Genomic DNA, 21465 nt, shown 5'->3' with positions numbered 1-21465 from the left:
ACCGTTCAATTAGCTCTGTCTTTGGGACTGGCGTTGACCAAGACTAATGCGCACATTTCATGCTGATCGTCGCAGGAATTCCAATTCCCTGCGAGTGAGTTCTCCTGGGTTTTTTATTTTAATTTTATTTTTTTGGCTCTGGGTTAGGCTGGGCCTGTCGGAGACCTTTTCTTCGGGTCGGTCGCGTAACACAATTGCGTGAATAACTGCGTTAATTTCCCAAAAGACTTGACAGCGGATGTGGCTACTGGTCTGCGCCGTTGACTCCTCCAGCCTCCAAAATCCTCAGTCATTCGTCTTCTGCTTTGCATTGGCATTCCACGGACTATGCCATCGATATCGATCCGATTTGAACCGATCCTCTCGCAATTTTGGACTCGGGTGTGCCAATGGTTTTTTTTTGTATCTTATTTGTATTAAGTTTTTTTTTGCCATAAATGGCTTCCGCCGGAGTGTCCAGTTTTGGGCTCACGTGGCATACGCATATATATGTGGAGCTCCATTTAAGGTGGTTCCGGGGGCTGGGGCTCCTCCAAAATAATTATGAATAGGCCAGGCCATGTGGGCATGGGCAACTCCCCCGCCTTCGTGGCCCCAACTACTCAAATCCAAAATATGAGCTATGCGTTCCAATTTCAGTTGTCGGCTTTTCTCGGATCTCAACTCGGCCCCTCTTTTCTTTCTCATTTTGCACTGGTAAAAATAATAGTTTAGTAGAAATATTGTTTGTTTGGAATATATCTTAATGTACCACAAATTACAATTCACTTATCCAAATTTATCTATTTATAATCTAGTTTCTAATTACAAACTGCACCTATCCAATTGTTTTTTGAAGATTCATAATTTATTACTTCACATTAGATTTATGTGTTTAAAAAATTTTTAGGCATAGGAATAATATTATATATTTTCTAAACAAAATTTCATGTTAATTTGGTAAAAGTATTTTTCTTTAGTGCATTTATACCACTTTTTCACTTTATCGATCGCAACGGAAGCGAGTTGGCGTTGTCATCATCATTTTGCGTTTGTCACAAATTTGTTTAGCTAAAATATTGATAGAGAGAAGACATAAAAAATAAACACAACTCTCAGATAGTTTTTCATGTGGGGGTTCCGACGGCCAATGATATGCAAAGCTCCGACGGGAGGGAAAGCCGCCACTTCCACTTCTGAAATCGAGTTCGAGCCTACTTTGACGAGTTTGGAAGTAACTTAAATATGCATTCTGCTCGGCAAAAGTATGGCATTATATGCCATGTGACAATTTATGCTGACATTTCTTTATTATTTTGTTATATTTAAAACAAGCGGCTTCCGCTGGGTAACTTTGTTTAGTCACATATACATGGACTTATACTTAGACTTACTTATTTGGGTTATATCTTACTGGAGGGTTCTTTGTAACATATATTTTTTTTATCCTTCTAACGCCAGTCAGTTATCTACCAATTTATTAATAAATTCTTCATGATCGATTGGGAAAATTGTTTACAAGTACCGTTCACTTAATCTAACCCCAAAATTATCTATAATTGTTCACTTACTTTTAAGGCGCTATTGTTGTAAACATTCTACGGAAATCTTTTCAAGGAAATACATTTCCCACTATAATAAAATTTTTACCGCCGGTATTATCAATATTGGTAAACAACAAAGACAATGCCAAACTGTTTATTGTTTTGCATTTGGTCAAGTCACGAGTTAGCCCCGTGACTCAGGCGATGATAAACCTTAATTCTTATCTTTCAGATACAGATACTCGAAATGCTGTTGTTCTGGAGGAAATTTGCTCAGTGCGTAGAAAGTGGGTTTCTCTAGATGGGGTAAAATTCGATTTACATACGGACCGGCCCAATTCAACCGGCCATGTTTGGGGCACAACTGGGAAAACCTGAGCAACTTCAAATGAGGCGTGTTATGTAAATGATTCTTTTTTTCCCATCTCCGTTTGATTTTTGCTTAGTTTTTGTGACTAGATCTGTCCAAATGTGGGACGCCCACATAGGATGGCTGGAATTTTGTCAAGACTTAATTATGTCGAACAGTGGCGTATAACAAATCTCGATTCAGAAATAAAACTTATTATTTATTGAAAAAGCTAGTGTATATTGAGAAATGTTTCATGTAATATCAATATATCGTATAAATTTATACATATACTTATAAACAAAAAAAAATTGCCATATACGGTGTATTTTTTCCGTATTGTAACGCTGATTTATGGCGACGACTCGTCTGCGGCGAAGACATCCAGTAAATATGTAACCGCCTTAAGCAATGGACTAAAAAATTGCACGCTAACCAATATGCGATGAAAATATATGGGGTAAATCGAAAAAATGAAAGATGAACTATATATTTAATTTGCAAAGTCAGAGAGGCAAAAGGCAATTTTGTGTTTGCCCACGAGGCCGGCAGAGCGTCGGGCAGACCTCCAATTCCATTCATTATAATCGGGGCCCGTTCATTTCATTCATAAAAAAGACGAAGCGAAACGAAACGAAGCGAATCCGAGCGGCAGGCGAATGTATCTGTATCTGTATCTGTCGCTGCATTCGTATCGGTATCGGTGAGAGGCCACTTGCGAATTCGCCGTGCGGCGAAGTGTTCTCTCAAAAGAGTTGAAATTGGGATATTTTTATGTGAGCGAGAAATTTGCATGTATCTGTGCCCATTTGGAATATGCCATTTATTTATTTTGTATTCTACAGATACTACGCCCCATAGTAACAAAAAGTAAAAGAAAAAATGAACCCATACATTTTTGGGAAAGTTCAAGCTTATCTTCGAATTCCGATCCCCAAGCGCGAAACTTGGCTTATTAGACAACACCCATGCGATTTTATTTTATTTTTGACATTTTTCTCTCAGAAAAGTGCTACTGGTTTTGAGTTGGAGGCTTCCAACCAGAGCTGTCGAGCTTGAATCGTGTATCTTATTTATGGCAACTCTGCCCGAGAGCAACAACTACTGGGGAAAACAACAACAGCCAGTTGTGTTGTTGCATTTGCTTTTTCAAGAGCTATGAGTTGTTGATATCTTGGGCTCTGTTTTATGATATGTCAGCAGTTTAGAATTTGTGGAAATATGTGGAAGAATCATCTGGAATTGTAAAAATACTATTTAAATTTGTGGTTTAAAAATTCAGAGAAACTTTCTCGTAATGTTTAAGTTAGAAGGGAAATTTTTAAAAATTGTTTCAGATTTTTAAGTGTTTTTTGGCAGGGCTGTGACCTTTTGGTGTGAATGATTTGGCACCTTCGTCCCACCTGAGCTAAGCGTTTCCACGCACACATGGACACACGTGGGCACAACATCTTATGCTTACCTCATGCAACGTACACACACAATCGCACCATCTGAATGGCTGGAAGCCGAAACACACACATGGAAAAACATCTTGAGTTTTTCCCCAACTTTCTCGCCTCTCTCTCTCTTTCGCTCTCACTGTGTGTGCGTAATTTTCATTCATATTGTCAGCCAACGCGATGAAGTCGGCAGCGCTGTCGGCGTCACTTGTATTTTGTATACATTTTTATCCAACTTAAAGTTGTTTCTCTATTAACCAATATAAATAATTCTATCCTTTTTGTACAATAATATAATGTTATATTAATTTAAAAAATAACCACGTTTTTAAACCATATAATAGAAGGCAAACGGCGTTTTTATGGCGGTTGTGCATTAATTGTTTTTCATGCTGCTGCAGATCTAGTGAAAACATGCCAGAGGAAAATTTCATTGAGGGAAAAACGCAGATAGTATGGAAAATGAGCGGAGCCGAGAGGTGATTGGCAAATTGGCGACGGGGAAAATTACCCAGTTTATGCACGCAACGGCCGGAAAAGCGACGACGACAGCACACCCATTCGTGGAAAACTTGTTTGGATCGGGGATTCGCAGCGTAGGCAATCCAGCTGCTTAACCCATTGAAGCCTACTACATATAACTGATAACATTCATAGAAAATAGCATGATTTCGCAATGATTTTAATATAAATGCTAGTAAGACGAATAGAAAATACTCGGTCTTAAAACGATGGAAAGTAGCTTAATAGTAACAAATAGTAACAAATTAAAATTTTAATTTTAGAAAATACATTGTGTGCCTCAAAAGGGTTAATGGTGGGTAGCAGCCAGAGGCTGCAGCGTGGGGGTCGCCGAGGGGCTCGCACATGGCGGGGGGCCCAGCTGTCGCTTGGCTTTGCCTGTGTTTGCTGTATTTGCCGCATTCGCTGTTGTCGGCTTTGCCTTTGCTCTGTTGTTTGTTTGCGCTGCGAGCCGTTCGCTGTTTGCATTTAAACTTAAATGAATGAAAAAGAAACTGGCATGAATTCGCCACGACCCCCATGCACCCCCCTCCCGAAATAAAACCCCTTGAAAACGAGCGAGCGCGCCTACAAGTTGGCATATTTTCAATTTCCGTTTTTTACACAAACACACCAAGGCACACAGATACAAATAGGCGGTGGGAGAGGGAGGCGCGGCTTTGGGGACCAGTGGTGGTCGAGAGGGGGGCTATGGGGGGCCAGGGGCGGCAACGTCCGGTTGGTTTTTAGTACGAATAGTCGCAAGAGCTGAATTCGCCCCGCGAGTGAGAGAGAATGACACAGATACATTCGCCTGAGTTTGCTTTCAGTGCGAGCGTGTGTGAGTGAGTCAAATTCGCCGCTAGCATTTCCTGTGCTTGTTTTTTAGCCTTTTAAAAGGGTTTCCTTTGCTAATTTTAGGCAAATAAAATATTTTTAAATGAATCTACAGATTTTCGATTGGAATCGGATCGGGTAAAACCTTGAAAGCCCCTTCAAAAACGGCAGTAAAACGCCCATTCAGCAAATGCTCTCTCACACACATCCAAACATTTTGAGAATGAAAAATTTCGTTCAATTAAAGCAAAAAAGACGAAAAAGTGATCGCTGTTCGAATTTGCCGCCTCTCTCACAGTTTTTCGCCGTGAGTTAACAGCGAGCTCTTTTTGAGCCAACAGCGCGCTAACAGGCGGCTAACAGAGGGAACGTCGCACTAAAACGACCGCGGCTCATTTCGCTTCAAAACCTCGTGACGAGCGGTTGCCGCGATTGCCGCGTTCGCTGTCTTTCCGATTTCCTCAAAAAGCAAGCCACTTTTTTGTATAACTACATTTTTTTTCGAAGCAACCAAATCATGAAGCAAATCGAGCAACTATAACCTGCTAAACAAAACAATTCACTACCAGAACGCGCTAAACAACCCGCAGATATATATTGAATATATATAAAACAAGCAATCACTTGAAAATATTGTGTGTGGTGAAAAGTGAGTGTTTATTTTTGGGAAATAGAAATAGAAATAGTTAACCAAGCCAACCAACCAATCGCTTCCAATGGAAATCATGTGCCTAAAAATGCAAATTGCTCGAAGAAAATCAACAACGTCTATTTAAAAAACAAAAAAAAGTCAACTCAAGCCAATCAAATACAAAACGTGTTGGGAAAAAGTAAAAAAAAAAAATATAAAAATACAGCAAATACAAAATCAAACAACAACAGTCTCTCGCGCACACAAATATTTTTGTAAATCTATATATACGTACATATATAAAATTGCATAAAAATATTTTTTACTCAAGACAACGACGCACACACACGCAGCAACGAGATACACAGATACATTCGCCGCTCGCACACACACGCACACATAGGCGACGACGTGGCCCCGCTTTCGGTGTGTTGGTGTATCTGTGTGTGATTGTGCGACGCCAGCTTCGCTGCTCCACCAACAAAAGCAACAACCACAACAACACTACCGCCGGTCGCCAAGTTGATTATTATTATTTTTTTGGCACGCCAAAACCAAAAACCAAAAACCAAACCAAAACCCAGCGAATATATAAAAATACGCGGCTGGCAAAAATAATAACAAAATCAAACATCGTCGCCGGCGTCGTTTTTGTGTTAATTAAATTTACTTTTGTGAATGAAATGCGAAAGAAAGCAAAGCGAAAAATCACCTTTAATAAATGCTAAATTAAAACCAGCAGTCGCGATCGCGAGTAAGCATCTGAAGAGCCCCCCTCTCCAAATCGCCTTTGGATTACACCCAAAAGAAACGAATTCATCATTTTGGATACTTCTCAAAATTAAGGATTACACAACACTTTCAACTCACATCTACGGTGATTAATTACGGAATTTGTACCACGGATTGCTTTTGAAAATCAATGTAAGTTCGCCCCTACAGCTGCCAAGATATCTGGGCATATATCTCCCAGATCTCGAATACATAGAAGCATATAGCCATATAGCCGTATAGCCGAGCAATTGCTGCAATATCAGTTAATCACGTTTTGGCGTCCAACCTTCGGCCAAATGGATTGCCAGGAAATGCACAGTTCTTGATAGAAATAATTGGTGTATATGTTTATTCCATGCGAATATCTGATTAATTTATGACTGCATCGTGACATGTTTTTCTCGAAAATGAACATACATACATAGGTAGTGATCGGAAATCGGGAAGAATTAGTATTGGAAATAATCGTGTTTTTGAAACCACACAGGAAAATTAGTATTAAAGCATTATTAATATTTAATGTTTAATCACAGTACAACCCATCAATGAAAGTAATTTTTATTTATTTTCATCTCTTACGCTATAATTCATCCTGTTTTTTCACTGCCCTCTTGAATTTCATTGAAGAATACAAAACGTTCTATAGATAGAATCGCTTTGATCTCTCATCCGAGTGTGGTAAAAATAAATATATATAAATGCACTAACTGTCAAAGTAAAATCAAATAAATTTTCCTTGTTTTTTATTTTATTAGTTTTTTATTTGTATTGTATTATTTCGCGGCTGCCGAACAAAATGTTTAACTGACATTTCAAGTTGTTTGTTTGTCTGGCCTCGTCTCCCATCGGTATTTACTGATCGGACCAGACAGATAATCCCAATCCGGCGAATGTGCTCACACACACGCAGGAGTACGAGTATATCAGTTTTTATTGAAAATAAATTGCTCTCCGATTCGGTTTGCATCCGCGGAGAAATTCTAGAATGTGAATTTATAAAGTTGTTTCATTGTTGCCCACCGATCGATCGAGTGATCCCTCGATCCCATCCAATCCGATTTGATTCGATTCGATTCGATGGGATGCGATGCTATGTGATTCGATCGATCCATCGATCACAGCCGGTTGAGTTCCACAGAGAATTCCATTCACAAATCAGTCGACTGACGACTGACTGACTTTAGCTAAACCTTCTAATCAGTTGCCCACTTTTTCCGGCGTACACTTTCTGTATTTATGTGATGTGTGGGGCACACACACTCTATTTTTAAACACTCTTTCAAGGGGTTTAATCTAGAAAAGAGCGTGAGGTGAGACAGTTTCGTCATCGATACTTTTTAGGTGACTCGATAAGACGAAGACCCCCAGGTATTAGGCTCGTTTTTTCGTTTATATTCTTTTTTTCTTTTTGGGGTCTGTGCTCATGCTTTGGCTTTTGCTTTCTTTTTCACGCTGACACACGCTTAAAAAATCAGACGAGGCGGAGAGGACTGATAAACCGATGAAAAATATTTAAGTTTATTTACTTTTTGCTGGCTGTTAATTTTTGGGGCTAAGGGAAACGAGAGGCAGAAAATAAATAAAAGAGGCGTAAAAACTTTTCAACCGATAAGTTAACATTTTTTGATCGATGGTCTCGTCTCGCCTTCTTTTTTGGATTTTTCGGTAGGGCTTTTACCAATCTCCTACCAATCTAACCGATTTTACCAACTTCCAATCGAATTAAGTGGCCTTCTCTGCTGCTGGGTTCTGTTTCGGTATTGTGCTCTGAATTTATGTCATAGCCAAAAATACACAAATACAAATTTCATTCATAATGGAAGGAAATTCTCGCGTTGGCTTCATTTCTTTTGGTTTCGTTTCGCCTCTGCCAAAAACATGTGCACACAAACATATCTGAATATATAAATTAAATGCTTAATTTTTATTAGCTAAATAAACAGCTAGACACACAGAGCGAAGCACCACATCCACAAGATCCACAATGACGTTGATGACGCAGACGCCAAATAGACAGCCAGATAGATGGATGGATGGATGGACGGATGGACGGATAGATGGGGAAGTCGTGAAGGTTTCCGAGGGGTATATCTATACCATATACACACCTAGGTCTCTGTGCTCGACCAGGGAACTTTGTAGATCACCTGTAACTTTGTATGGGGGACTTGCCTTTTAATCAGTTTGTCCCCCGTCCCCGCGCACCTGATTTATAGCAACTTGACTATATATATACACCCATGCCATGCATATATCTTCCCCTGTCTTATTTGGGATATATCAAGAATAGTCGGCAGAAATAAAATTACACAAACAACAGCGAGAGGCCGAAATGACAGCAAATTAATTGCATTCGCAAGCCTAAAAATAGATAATCGCGAAACTGTTACCAAAATGTAAGGCAGCCAAGATCCGCTGGGCCACGGGGTATATCCTATATATGCTATAGGCTATATGCTATAGACCATACGATTCTGACGACAACAACCGACGACATAATTGAAGCAACGGCTCATAGAAAATCAACTGCAGAGTGCTGGCAATAACCAACCTACAAGACATGTACCTAAGAGATATATCTACATATATCAAACCGATCAAGTAGCGAAATTTTCAGCCCATGTAACATTTACTTAACCCGACGAAAGGTGGGGAAAATCAGGTGCAGGTGATTGCGCACGCTTCAATGGGTTGAGATTTCAGATATGTCATACAGATAGATAGGCATAGCGCATATATAGTAAAGTATCTATAAGATATGTGTTTGTGCTGCCAGCAAAGCAAAGCGCAAAATGACAGCCCAACAAGAACCGAACTGAACTCAACTCAACTGGGAGCAGCAGAAACAAAAACAAAACCAGAACCAAAACCAAAACCAAAAACAAAACTAAAACCAACAACCATTTTTATGCCGCAAGCAAACATGTGATTTTCATTATTTTTGTCGTCGCACCGACGCTGGCCTTTTTATTTTTGAAAATTATAATTTTTAAAAATAAATCCGACAACAACAGCAGCAAGTGTGTTTGTTGTGGGGGCCAACATACAACTGCAATTGAAAGAGCTGACGACTAGCGAATTTATGAAGACTACGAAGTAAATTCAAAGGGTCTATGCGCTTTTCCACTCTTTTGTGGGTTAATCATTAATTAATGGGTCTGCAAAGCAATTAATATAGAACTTATGGAGCTGACTGAATCAGTTGTATGCTTTGCATTTCAATTGAAATATATGCTAACTTCTAGACTGGAATTTACACTTCAATTAGTTAGTTCCTTAGTCTTTAATCACCTTCATCGATTCGATTACTATTTTTACCCACAAATATTGCTACACATTCCCCCAAAGCTCTTTTTCATGGCTCTAACTACGTTTCGAGACTTTCCCAGCAAATCTTTTCCATTAGCAGACTAAAACAATAACTGCACCCCCTTCTATTCTCCAGATCAGCCCACGCCCCTAACTCACTTCCGTTTGTTGTTGCTGTTGGATTCGGTTTCAGATTTAGATGGGCTTCAGTTTTGGGAACTCGAGAAGGGGCGGAGACGGGGGGCTGGGCTGGGTGACCACCCAGAAGGCGAGGCGGTGGTCGAGCAACGCATACAAAACGCTCATTAATCGAGCGTCCATAGAAATGGTCTAAGCACACAGCCAGCGTATATATATATATATGTACATACATATATATCCACTATATGTGCGCAGCTAGAATTGTCGTCAATGAATGGCTGACGACGACAACCTATGATAAACCCAAAGATGTTGATGCTGATGTTGATGCTGATGCTGATGATGATGCAGATGCAGACAGAGCAGGCAGCATGGAAAAAGCAAGCCAAAGATGAGATTCTTGTCGGGATGGGGGATGGAGCTGGGTGCTGGGTGGTGGCAACTGCTTATGACAGCCCTTTGAATTGGAAGCGTAATGCAATTGCCTGGGCGTGACCTTTGCCACCAGCAGGTGACAACTTGGACACGTCCAAACAAATGCGAAATGCTGGCATTTCTCTCGCTCCTTATCCCCACTTCATATGCAAAGTCTGAGCGGATGCACTGAGAGAAATAATGCCTCACTAAGGAGTAAATACCATGAGTTAGCAGTTTATAGTAAGTGCGATAATCTTATTTTCCAATAAATCAATTCAATATTTAAGTGTATTTCTTTGTCATTATATGTAAATTACTTTGACCTTTTCGCTGACCTAATGGCTGGATAACGCGGCAACTTTTTAAAAAGTGTTTAATATGAATGTATATACTCTAATAGTTAGCGCTATTAGTGAACTTCTAACCATCTAACTAAAATGGTTGCCCATTTTCTGCCGTGTGAGGGCAAAAATAGCTAACTGAGCGTGGGCCAGGACTTCAAGTGCGTGTGTGTGTGTGAGCGTAGGTGACCTCAAGACGCGCCCACGCAGCCTTCCTTGGAGACCTTCAGTGGGCGTGCTCGTCCACCCAAAGCCCGAAAGAGGGAAAAAAACACTTTAAGCGTCAGTTTTCCCCGTCAGTTTTATCTGAGCGTTACAGGTGGGGCAGTGGAGCTGCCTGCATAAGGCTGTGGCTTTCCGCTTCTATTTTTCGTTCACTGCCTTGTGCTTGCTTCGTTGGAAAAGCGGTGAGCTAAAAATAGATTTCGGTTGCCACGCTTCAAGGGAAATGAGGAAAATTAGGAGCGAGGCAGACGAGTCAAGTGCGTGTATCTGTGCGGCTTTCGTGGGCGGTTGGTGGTTGGTTGGGTTGTCTTTTAGCTGGTGTGTCTGGCGTTTTGGGGGTGTGTTCGTGACACGATAAAGTTGCCGAATAAAAGTGTAATTATGGGTTTTAATTGGGAGAAACTATCTAAAAAGTTAACTATGCAACAAATATGTCCATTAATAGATTGGTTATTCAGGTAAAGACTTTTTCTATCTCACAGGTATTCTGATTTCAAGAAAAAGATACATTTCAATTTGTATCTGTACCTTAATTTGGTTTTTGTATTGACATCTCTAGCCATTGAGAAAAGTTTGCTGCCAAAGTCACGCACTTTTGGCCCTCATTCTTTGATCAACTTTGGCTTTGCCTTCGCGCCTGGGGGTCTGTCTGTGTGTGGGTGAGTGGGCGGATGTTCCCTTTTGGGGGGTGTGTTGTTGTGTTGTTGTACATTAGGGCGGGTCAGGTTGTTTACATTGCCTTTCGCCAATTTCGGGTCTCTTTTCTTGGTTGGATGTGGATGTGAGGGGGCTGCGTGGAATTGGTATGGTTTTTGCGGGCCTATTGGGGACCCAATTGTTGTTGCTATTTCGGGGCAAGGACTCTATAAATAGCAGGGAAATTTCTATAGCAGACACAGAGACAGACAACCTGGCGTTGTGTGCGTGTGCATGTGTGTGAGTGCCATTGACGTCATCACCAGCATGTCATGAGTTTGCCGTGCAATTCTTATTTATTTAGTTTCGTTGTCTTTTCACATTTCGGGCCAAGCCAATGAGCATTGTCTGTGTGTGTGTGCGTGTGTGCCGCACACAGATACTCACCAACACATGCAAACTCAGCCAGCTGTCGCCTGTGCAGTCGACGGCGCAGTCAACGTCTCTGCCAGCTTCTGTGTGGGCGTTTGCGCGTGTAAGGATGTGAACGGAATTTTTGAATAGAACACGCAAATTAGATATAGAAAATTATGTGTATGCTCTCTATGCTCTATCTCATGGCTCTATTAGTGCGCCCTGCCTTGTGCCCTGCCTTCATTGTACCGAGCATTATATTCAGCATTCCCTACTTTTGCGTTTCTCGAGAGGGTTGGGCCGTCTAGCGAGGTGTGGGCGTTGCTCGGGGATCCGGAGAAGGAAGGTTGGGCATACATACATAGGTATAGCCATGATATCTCCGGCAGGAAGGTAACTGTATTATCATGTCGAAATTATAAAGCCAGACGACGGAAATGATGGGGTGTGTGGGGTGGAGGGAAGTCGTCTCTGCTGCGTGGGAAAATGGAAAAGATCTCTTGGTGACTTCTTCTTCTTCTTCGTTACATTTCCATGCACTCTTGGGTTTAGATCTGCTAAACTAGAGGCGGAATTTTGATTTTACAGAACGCAATCCGTGAGATACAGCTAACGAAAAGTAAACACTCTTATTCAAAACAAAAATATATGATTTAGGTGAAGTTTCTTGTTTTTGTTTTCATAATCTGAATCCATTGAATCGCAGAGCCCCGAAAGCAAATAAATCATCCCACATATCATTCCTTGGCAATGATGAGGCAACCGAAGCCCCGACTTCCCGATCATTCAGTTCTGTTATAATACCCCATTTACGAGTGCACCTTTTCAAGAATGAAGCGAATGCAGGCGATTGAGAACCACGTACAACAATGGAGGATAGGCAAAAAACCGAGAAATAGAAATCCAAAATGAAAGGAGAGCAATCAGCCAAAGAGCGGGACGGCTAGATAAGGAAAAACAAGCAAGCAGTTGGGAAAAAGAGAAAATTTTTCACAATGAAACATAGAAAACATCTGTTGGATGTTTCTATAAGGCCCCAGACAAGAGCGGGTATCGGAATCTCGACCGATGTTGCTGCTGTTGCAATAGTGTTGCTGCCGTGTGTTTGCTGTTGCTGTTGCTGTTGCTGTTGTGCATGGCCGGACAAAAGGTGCAACACACAATGGAACACCACTTACGCACTTGGATGGGAAAGAAAGAGAGGCGAGATGGTGGGATGGTGAGATGGCGAGGCAACACATGTTGCAGCTTCCTTTTTGGCTGCCACTTAACTGCAACTCACTTCAGTCATTACAACGCACGGCGGAGAATTCGAATTCTACCTGAAATCTACCTACTTTACGCACACAACAACACACCATAACACCATGCCATACGATACGATAGCCTAGAGAAAACGCAGATCCGACGGGATGAAGACAATCAGGCCGAGAAAATCTTAAGGTCGATCACTTGTAGTTTATGGGCTTCTTCTCCGCCTCCTGCCTCTTTCCCCTTCGCGCGATCTCTAGACCTCTAGACCAGATCAAACCAGACCAGACAACAGAACAGCATCGTGGAGCAGGGAAAACAGGGGAGATTACTTTACGGAAACTAGTTCGTTCTCAATGGGATCTTATAATACTATTTTGGTTTGATATTATTTAACTTTAGTTATTAAGTTATTACATGATGGTACAGGCATTTAAACAGAAAACAAAACACCTAAGTGTATAGTTCTCAAATTTTTAGCAATTCCAGTGAATTCCTTCTCTATACACTTTCTCAATTGTTTATTAACATGAACTAAGTAAACCCCCAAATTATACTACCATTCCCTGAACCAGTTCCCATTGGCGACATCTCTGAGCCGTCGAGCGTTGTCTGGGCCTGCAGTTTGATGGCATCTTCTTGGCTCAGCTCATTTGTTGGTGATTTGATCTTTTGCTTCTTCTCGGCTTCTCCTCCCCTCGAAATCCCATCACTCCAAGCCAGCTCACACACACTCTCCACACCGATCTCAGCCAGAGTTGGCTTCAATGATTTCTATAAAAGTAAGGAAAACCCGAAGCGAACCATTCCAGACACAAGAATGAACATCATCATCATTATGATAATTATCATTCAGGGCGACATTGGTGTATATATCATTAACACACACACACTCTGCCCGCTAAGCTGGTGTGCGTGAGCCTTTTGCCACATGTGCTGCTCATTTGCTTTGAAAACTATTAGCTGATGTTGTTGCTTCTGCGGCTGCAACATATGGTCGGTTGGGCATTTAAATAGTTTAATGATCTGTGCTCTGTGACTGGCTGGTGCTTGGTGTTGTTGTCGTGGCAGCAACAGCAACAGCAACAGCGTCAGCAGCAGCAGCAACATCAAGCGATTCCCGTTTCAGTTTTCTCATTCGCGTTTTGTGCCCTCCGAGTTGCCTGCAGTCATTAGCGTTTCCTGTGTAGGTTTTTCATCTGTCGCTCTTCGCATTTCAGTTATCTACTCATGTGTGTCTGCCCTCGGAGCGTGTGTATCCGCACATATTTTTAGCAGAACTCGAAAAAAACATACATATTTGTAAAAGTGCAGTTTAAAAGGGCGATGCCAAGCTGAAACCCCTGATATGCATATATAAAATAAACCCCTAAATAATAATTATTTTTACGCTGGCAGAACTTGACACGTAATGGGAGCAAAAAATTAAATAAATCAGAAAGAACGCTGAAACATTGTCTTAAACCTAATTAAAGTATAAGCACGATTTCCAGACATGATCGAATGAATTGCAACTCGTACTTTTCGTGTCATCATTCCTGACAGTTTCAAAAACGCTAGTTTCGAATAAACACTAGATCAGCACTAAAGTAAATTTACACAAAGTAGGCTTACTGAAAAGAGTTCGTAGCCGCGTGCGAGCGATTAATAAATAATGTCAAATTGTACCTAATTTACCATCTGCTTAAAAAACCATTTTCCTTCTTTACTTTTGTCTTGAGCAGACCTCTTAAAAATAAGAAACAGCAATTAAGCGCGTGAAAAACGAATTTTGTCTGGACTTTTTGTGAGTAATTTAATTGGGTCATGCTGGCATTGTTCGCTGGGCAATAACTTTTATTAATTCATTTGACAATTGGAACGGTAAACGTTGCCGTTGATAAGCCAAAGATCGCACTTCTCGGTCGCCAGATACATTATACATACATTACTCTGCCAGGGCAGAGTAAGAAATCAAACCAGTTTCGCATTTGATTTTCGCCAGGTTTTATTTTTATATAAAAACGCTTCGCATTGTTATTGTTGTTGTCGATCTGTCTGTCTGCCTTAAATAATTTTATTTAAATCGCAACTGGCAGTGAGCCTTGTTTGCGCAAACAGCCAAACAAACAGACAAACGGACAAACGGACAAACAAACGCAAACCAACAAAGGCAAATCTCTTCGAATCGTTTGAATGAATTAGCCGGGCGACAAAGACCTTCAGTCCCCCTCCTCCTACCCCTCCCCCTTCGTATTTTCACTTATTAATGAAAACGCTTCAAATGCCACATTTCATTTCACATTTCGTGCGCCATTGAATCACACTCTCTGCCAGCGAAATAATTTATTTTTTATTCAAGCGATCCAAGGTCAAAGTTTGCCCAACGTAAAAATACAAAATACGAAATAAGAAATAAAAAAAAGAAACAGCGAGCAAAAAGAATTTTAGCGCAATTAAAAATAAGCGAGTGAACGAAAAAAGAGCAACAAAATTGTTTTGAAATTACGTACAATGTTTTTGTATTCTATCTGCTGTGCCCAATTAATTTAAGAATGAAATCGAAATCTTGGCATTACTTTGGGCTGTGCGTCAAGCGGCAAAAAAAGAGAAAAAATAAACATTGAATTATGTTTATTTATTTTTTATTGGGCAATTTGAATATGTTCTTTACGGTTCGCATTTACACCTTTTAATAGGATTTTTACGAATTAATGGATAATTATGAACTCAACTTCGATTTGGAACGCCATCCATTGAACGATGACCATCATCTCCATAACATCAAAGCTATTCGCCTTAGAGTTCATTCTTAAAAAGGCGGATAAATAGTTTGCTACCTAGAATTTCGTATATCAAAGAGCGGAAAATATCGAGATGATGCTTACAGATTTTCCACCATCCCCCCACCGCCTCGGAAAAGTCGATTGCCAAATATATATAAAGAGGAGGGACCTGTGCTGCGATTTTCTTATTGGCAATCAGTGGCGATCCACTGCTACTGCCACTGCCCGAGAAAAACCCCACATCCCCTCCCCCCCTCCACTCATCTCACGACGTGTGTTTTCGTTGATTTTCTATTTTGTTTTTCCCAATTGTGATCATTCTCGAAAATTGTTTTTGAGTACCGGACATGACGTCAATAAGTGGGCGTTTGTGTTAATTTTCGTACCCACCGAAAAACACACACTTAACCCACTCGCATACCTACATATAGCTCTGCATATATGTATGTACTGTATGTAGATTCTCTGTATTTATTTCTTTTGGGGCGTAGAAATTTTCGTTGGCGCTAAAAACAATTTTTATGCGGCACAATAATAATAATAATTCTTTGGGCTTTTTATCGCTAGATATCGCTGCATGCACAGCAGTGGTCAAATGAATAGTGGCAATTAAAAAGATTGAAAAATTATTTAGAAAATAAAGGCAATACACTGTTTAACTCGCATTTACTTTAAATGTTATTTATTTCGATTTAGTCATAGTATTTTACCCTCAGCTGTCTGGCTGGCTGGCTGGCTGGCTCTTTTATTAATTTTTATGGACGAGAGACGCCATTTATTAATTTCCTGTATTTCCTTATTTGCCATGGGGCACCTCGTTGCCTTTAATTATGTGTAAACAAATATTTATCTAAACGCGACGTCTGGCGGGACTTTCGAAGTCCGCGGCCTATCGCATTACTCATACGCCGCGTTGACCAGATTAACTGCTGCATCGCTATAAATCGAAAAGAACATGCCATAAAACTGCAGTTGTTTCGCCATAAAAATGCTTTATTTCGCTTGAGCCGATAGCGATCGTGCCATAATTAACATGATCATCATCAACGCCAAAAAATGTACTCAGTCAAAGTTCAATTAGCATCATTTGCTTTATTCATTCGCTTCGTTCTTCGCTCTCGATTGGTTGTACATACATATATAACATATTGTAGAGATTCAAATGATTCGAGATTCTCGCTAATTTCTTTCTGATATGCCAAATCGAACAATTATGAAAGATATTCCATTTATTTTTATGGCCCTACGTGATACGGAGCGGAAATACATACTCGTATGTGAAAAGCGAGAGGAGAACGCTGAATGGAATTTCGAAAATACATTTTTGTTTCAATATAACCGCCGAAACAAAAATGTACCCGTACCCATAGTACTACGAAACACGCTCTTTCGACTCCAGCATAAGTAAGCAATTTGATCTTAAACATTTGGCGGTTGGGCCGGGCCCAGTTTCCCTAGAAACTACGAAACACAATCTCCGAAACATCATGTCCCGCCGATTCCGTTGAACCCGCAAGCATTATGAACCGAAATAATAATAATAATAATAATAATAATCATAAAGCCAGTGTGTGCTGTTGCCCTATGATGTTTACATAAAAGTCATGCCGATAAAAAATACGGTCTTTATCTGGTATATAACGTATACGTATAATAAATATGACGCGCGACCTTCTCTCACCTTGGTTTGCTAGCTGCGGAATTAATTACAAACATTAAAAACGTCGACGAAGAAAAGTTCACTTCTAGCCATACACTTTTAATCCAAACAAAAGCATCTGGCACTTTGGACCCGACCCAGAGGCACGCCCTCGTGCGCCGCTCGGACCACTTCTACTATTTCTGGTCACTATTTATTTTGAGTTTATCCATAAGCATGGCGAACCCATCTACGTGCCATTTCGGTGGCTGCGAAAACTGCAGAAAGCAATCCGTGGCGTTCTTGCACTTCCATTTGGGGGTCGATAAATAAACGTGGATTACTTTTAGGCGTTTTTTATCGCAGTTGGATTTAGCCTAGAAATATAAATACAGCAAATGGCATGCCAAATGAAATAAGTAACTAATTTATGATTTCATTTCCATTTACTTGCAGAAAGCAATCGCAGCTGTCTGAATCTGCAAAAGGATGAAGGCAAATCGAGCTGAGTCCGGGCGCAGCAACTACGATCGACGGCATTGAGGATCTCGGATCTCGAGGTGGAGGAGCGATCTCGATCTCGAGGTGGAGCGAGGAGCGGAGGAGGAGTGGAGGAGTGCAGCTGGGGGAGGAGTCCTGGTTACAACACTACATGGATCGCAGAAATGGCGGCGATCCCTTGGCGCCACCCCGGCCCCCGAAGTTATTACCGCGCGTGCATCGACCAAGGGCGCCGGAGCCGACGTTGAGTGGTGTCGATCATACCACAGGAGGAACTGCATCCGCACTAGCATCAGGAGCACCAGGAGCATCATCTGCAGCACCCGTAGCAATCCATAACAACAATTCACAGCAGCAACTTAGTATTAGCGCCGCCGCGAGCAACAACAATACGATATCGATCATACCCGCATCACCGGACTTCGACGACTACCAGATCCACCATCTGACCTTCCTGCCCCAGCGTCCCAGCAGTCTGAGCCGGAACAGCAGTACGGCGTCATCGACTACGGCGACGGGCATTAGTGTCTCCGGTTCGGGATCTGTGTCGGGTTCGTCGTCCAGCTTTACGAGACGTCGACCGCCGGCGCTGGTCAACAGCATCAGCATCAGCAACAACAACAACAACAGCATCAACAACAACTTCCTTAGTCATTTCCAAAGCGCTGAGCCGGCGAGCAACGCTCTGGGCCAGCCGCCCGCCTCCCCCGTCACGCTGGCGCAACCGCGACCCGAATCCGAAAGGCTAACCAACGAGTATGTGGACACGCCGCTGCAACATGCGACGCGCTCGCAGCATCCGGCTGGCCAGCAGGATAATGGCCAGACGACCACCCACCACCTGTTGCTGCTGCCCCAGCGGAATCAGCACCTGCACCTGCAACAACACCAGCAGCAACAGCAACACCTGCAGCAGCAACAACAGCAGCAGCAGCATCTGCAGCAGCAGCAACACCAGCAACATGCGCGACTGGCGACGACGACGCAGGCGACGTCCGTTGGAAGCGACCACACCGATGGCTTACTACATTCGCACCTGCAAAATAGCACCACTAAACCACCCGCCTCGAAGCAGCCGGCACCGCCCAGACTGGGAATGGGCCTGGGATTGGGATTGGGTCTCGGTCTGAACCAGCCCATCATCACCAAGCAGCCGACACCCGCTACGCAAAAGGAGCACATGCACGCGCTGGAGGAGCTGCTGCAACCGGGCGGAGCCGGCGGCAACGGAAGACCCCTGGTGATGGCCGGCGATCCCAGCCTGCTGAATCCCATCGTCTGTCCGCGATGCGGCCGCTGTCGCTGCGAGCAGTGCCAGAGCCCCAGGCCGCTGCCCCAGACGTGGGTGTGCAACAAGACGTGTCTGTGCAGCGCCGAGTCGGTCATCGACTATGCTTCCTGCCTGTGCTGCGCCAAGGCGCTGTTCTATCACTGTGCCCGGGACAACGACCTGGACTGCGATGATGGCAACGGCACACCCTGCGTGGATAATCCCTGCTCCTGCGGTCCCTACAAGCGCACCCAGAGATGGGGCTGGCTGGGAGCACTGTCGATCTTCCTGCCCTGCCTGTGGTTCTACTGGCCCATGCGGGGCTGCATGAAGCTGTGCGAGAAGTGCTACGGCAGGTTCGCCGGTCGGGGATGCCGCTGTCAGGGCATCGGCGGAGGAGGAGCAGGATCCGGAGGCGGAGTGGGTAGCATTGGATCCACCAGCAGCATGCTGCCCATAGTGCCGCTTGGGGTGAATGGCAGCGGGCTGGGCGGTGGCGTGAGCCTCTCCGGCGGCGTGACGGATGGTGGACTCAACCAAGCCAATGGCAAGGCCATGGATCATGGATGCAGTGCCTCCAGGAGCATACTGCGAAAGGGTGACCTCACCCCGGAAAAGCGGCTCCTGGACTCCAGTCCCGACTACTAAGGGTCCTTTCCATGTGCCCGGTTTTTTACCCGAGCAAAAAGCCTGCGGCACAAATGGGAAGCTGGATCATGGACACATACCCCCATATATATACGGAAAATATTTAATATATGATTTAAAAGGATATATAAAAAAAGAGGAAAGAAAGAAAGAAAGAAAAAATTAAATAACCAAAGACTGCAAACAGATAATTATTAATTATTAGAAATGTTATTTAAAAAATAATTTTTTGCTTAAAACAAATCGAGTGGCGACGAGTGGAAAACAAAACTGACGAAACGAAAGCGATTAGGAATTATTTTTCGAACGATTTTTTTGTATTATTTGATTTTGTTTTACTTGCTTAACTAACTCTTCAGTTCAACGTTCAATTTCTAAGTCAAATTCTTACTTTATAAACATAACTAGTTGTATGCAAATAATTCCAATGAATTTTCCACGAATGTAAAATAAACGGGCGAAAGTTTTTATTATTTTCATATACAAAACTGAAAAACTGAACAATTTGGGGCAAGCGTAACAAAACACCATATTATATATACCTATATACACACACGTGAGAACTTTTAGAGAAATATTCAATGGCGTAAATTAGTCAAATATTATATATACCAAGTCCAGTCCATTTTTGATGTTGTAGAAAGAACAGAAACGAAACAGAACAAAAACCGAAAACTGAAAATTACACAAAAATATTTTAGAACTTTACGAATTTAAATCTTAAAATTGATATGTGTGTATGTGTGTGTATGTTGCGGGCGACGAACTTTTCGATAAATTTAGAGCAACCTATAGACCAGTCTAAATGTGCTTAGAAAACGATATAGATGTACTGCAAACCAAAAGTCAGTTAGTTTACTTTACCAACTACGAAGCCGGAACAAATCTGAGGAGCGAAAATATGGGATAACGATATCGGTTGCTTATGAACTTATTTTATAGTTGAAGATAGGTCGGTGGGTTCGTAGTGTTTCCAGCCAGCAGCCCCAAAAATGTGAGCAAGATTGTATATATGATGAAATTTTTAAGCGAAATGCGAGATACAAAATGCAAGCAAATTCCAAATAATAGAAAAACAAAAAACAACAAAGCAAAACTTAAGTGTAACGATAAACCCACATCTAAATGCAGCAAAATACAAACAAACAAACAAACATTTTTTGTATAGAATATCCATATGAAATATGACAACAAAAACAGTGGCAAATTAGCAACTTAAAACAAATTTATACACGTAAAAGCAAGAAGCAAGCGAAAAAAGTAAATTAAAGATTAATGTTAAACACTAAAACACATTACTATATGCTATATATGTAATCTGTATATGTACTATATAAAACTATATATACGCCTAGATATACACACTGAAAACTATGCTTAAAACTCCCAACTTCTAAAAAAACGCAACAAAAAAGGAAAAAGAAAAACCCCAAAAAACAAACTAAAAGCTGGAAAAACTCCTTAAAGCCTAGCCGTTAATGAAAATTCAAGAAGCGCAGACCTACAACAAAAACAGAAAAATTATACACGCATAATGATAAAAATAACGATAAAGATAAATATTAATATTTAAGGCACTCTATACATACAAAAGCTATGCATAATGAATATTTATTTTATTTGTACATTTCATTAAAATAAAATAAACTGAGTAGAAAGTGACGCGTTGAGTAGGACGAGTATGTGGGGTTTTCACTACGATGCCCTGGAGAACCAGAAGAACTTTATGTAATGTTTTTAGAATGTATGTTCCGTTGAAAACTACAAAATAAAAAAAATCATATAATACTAAAAAATATAACAACTTTCATGTGTTTCATTGCTAGTTCCCAGGAAAACAGCGACTGATCC

General features: G+C 41.6%; 1 protein-coding gene across 2 annotated transcripts; it reads left to right on the top strand.

The window, feature by feature from the left end:
- Window positions 1-5837: 5837 nt before the first annotated feature.
- Window positions 5838-20784, top strand: LOC6610636 (protein sprouty). Of its 2 annotated transcripts, none has more exons than XM_002035167.2 (2): window positions 5838-6207; window positions 17652-20784. In XM_002035167.2, the coding sequence occupies exon 2, from the start codon at window positions 17848-17850 to the stop codon at window positions 19612-19614; it is 1767 nt and encodes a 588-aa protein (XP_002035203.1). In that variant the 5' UTR covers window positions 5838-6207; window positions 17652-17847; the 3' UTR covers window positions 19615-20784. The 2 variants fall into 2 exon arrangements, with proteins under 2 accessions (XP_002035203.1, XP_032573945.1); XM_032718054.1 differs by lacking the exon at window positions 5838-6207 and adding an exon at window positions 16854-16960.
- The last annotated feature ends 681 nt before the right edge of the window (window positions 20785-21465 follow it).

The sequence above is a fragment of the Drosophila sechellia genome, chromosome 3L (assembly GCF_004382195.2).
Source record: "Drosophila sechellia strain sech25 chromosome 3L, ASM438219v1, whole genome shotgun sequence".
NCBI classification, from domain to species: domain Eukaryota; kingdom Metazoa; phylum Arthropoda; class Insecta; order Diptera; family Drosophilidae; genus Drosophila; species Drosophila sechellia.
The sequence above is the reverse complement of the archived record's forward strand: the minus strand, read 5'-3'. Positions and strand labels throughout refer to the sequence as shown.

Bases quoted from the DNA above. Each gene is read 5' to 3' on its own strand.
- LOC6610636 (XM_002035167.2), top strand. From the start codon at position 17,848: ATGGATCGCAGAAATGGCGGCGATCCCTTGGCGCCACCCCGGCCCCCG.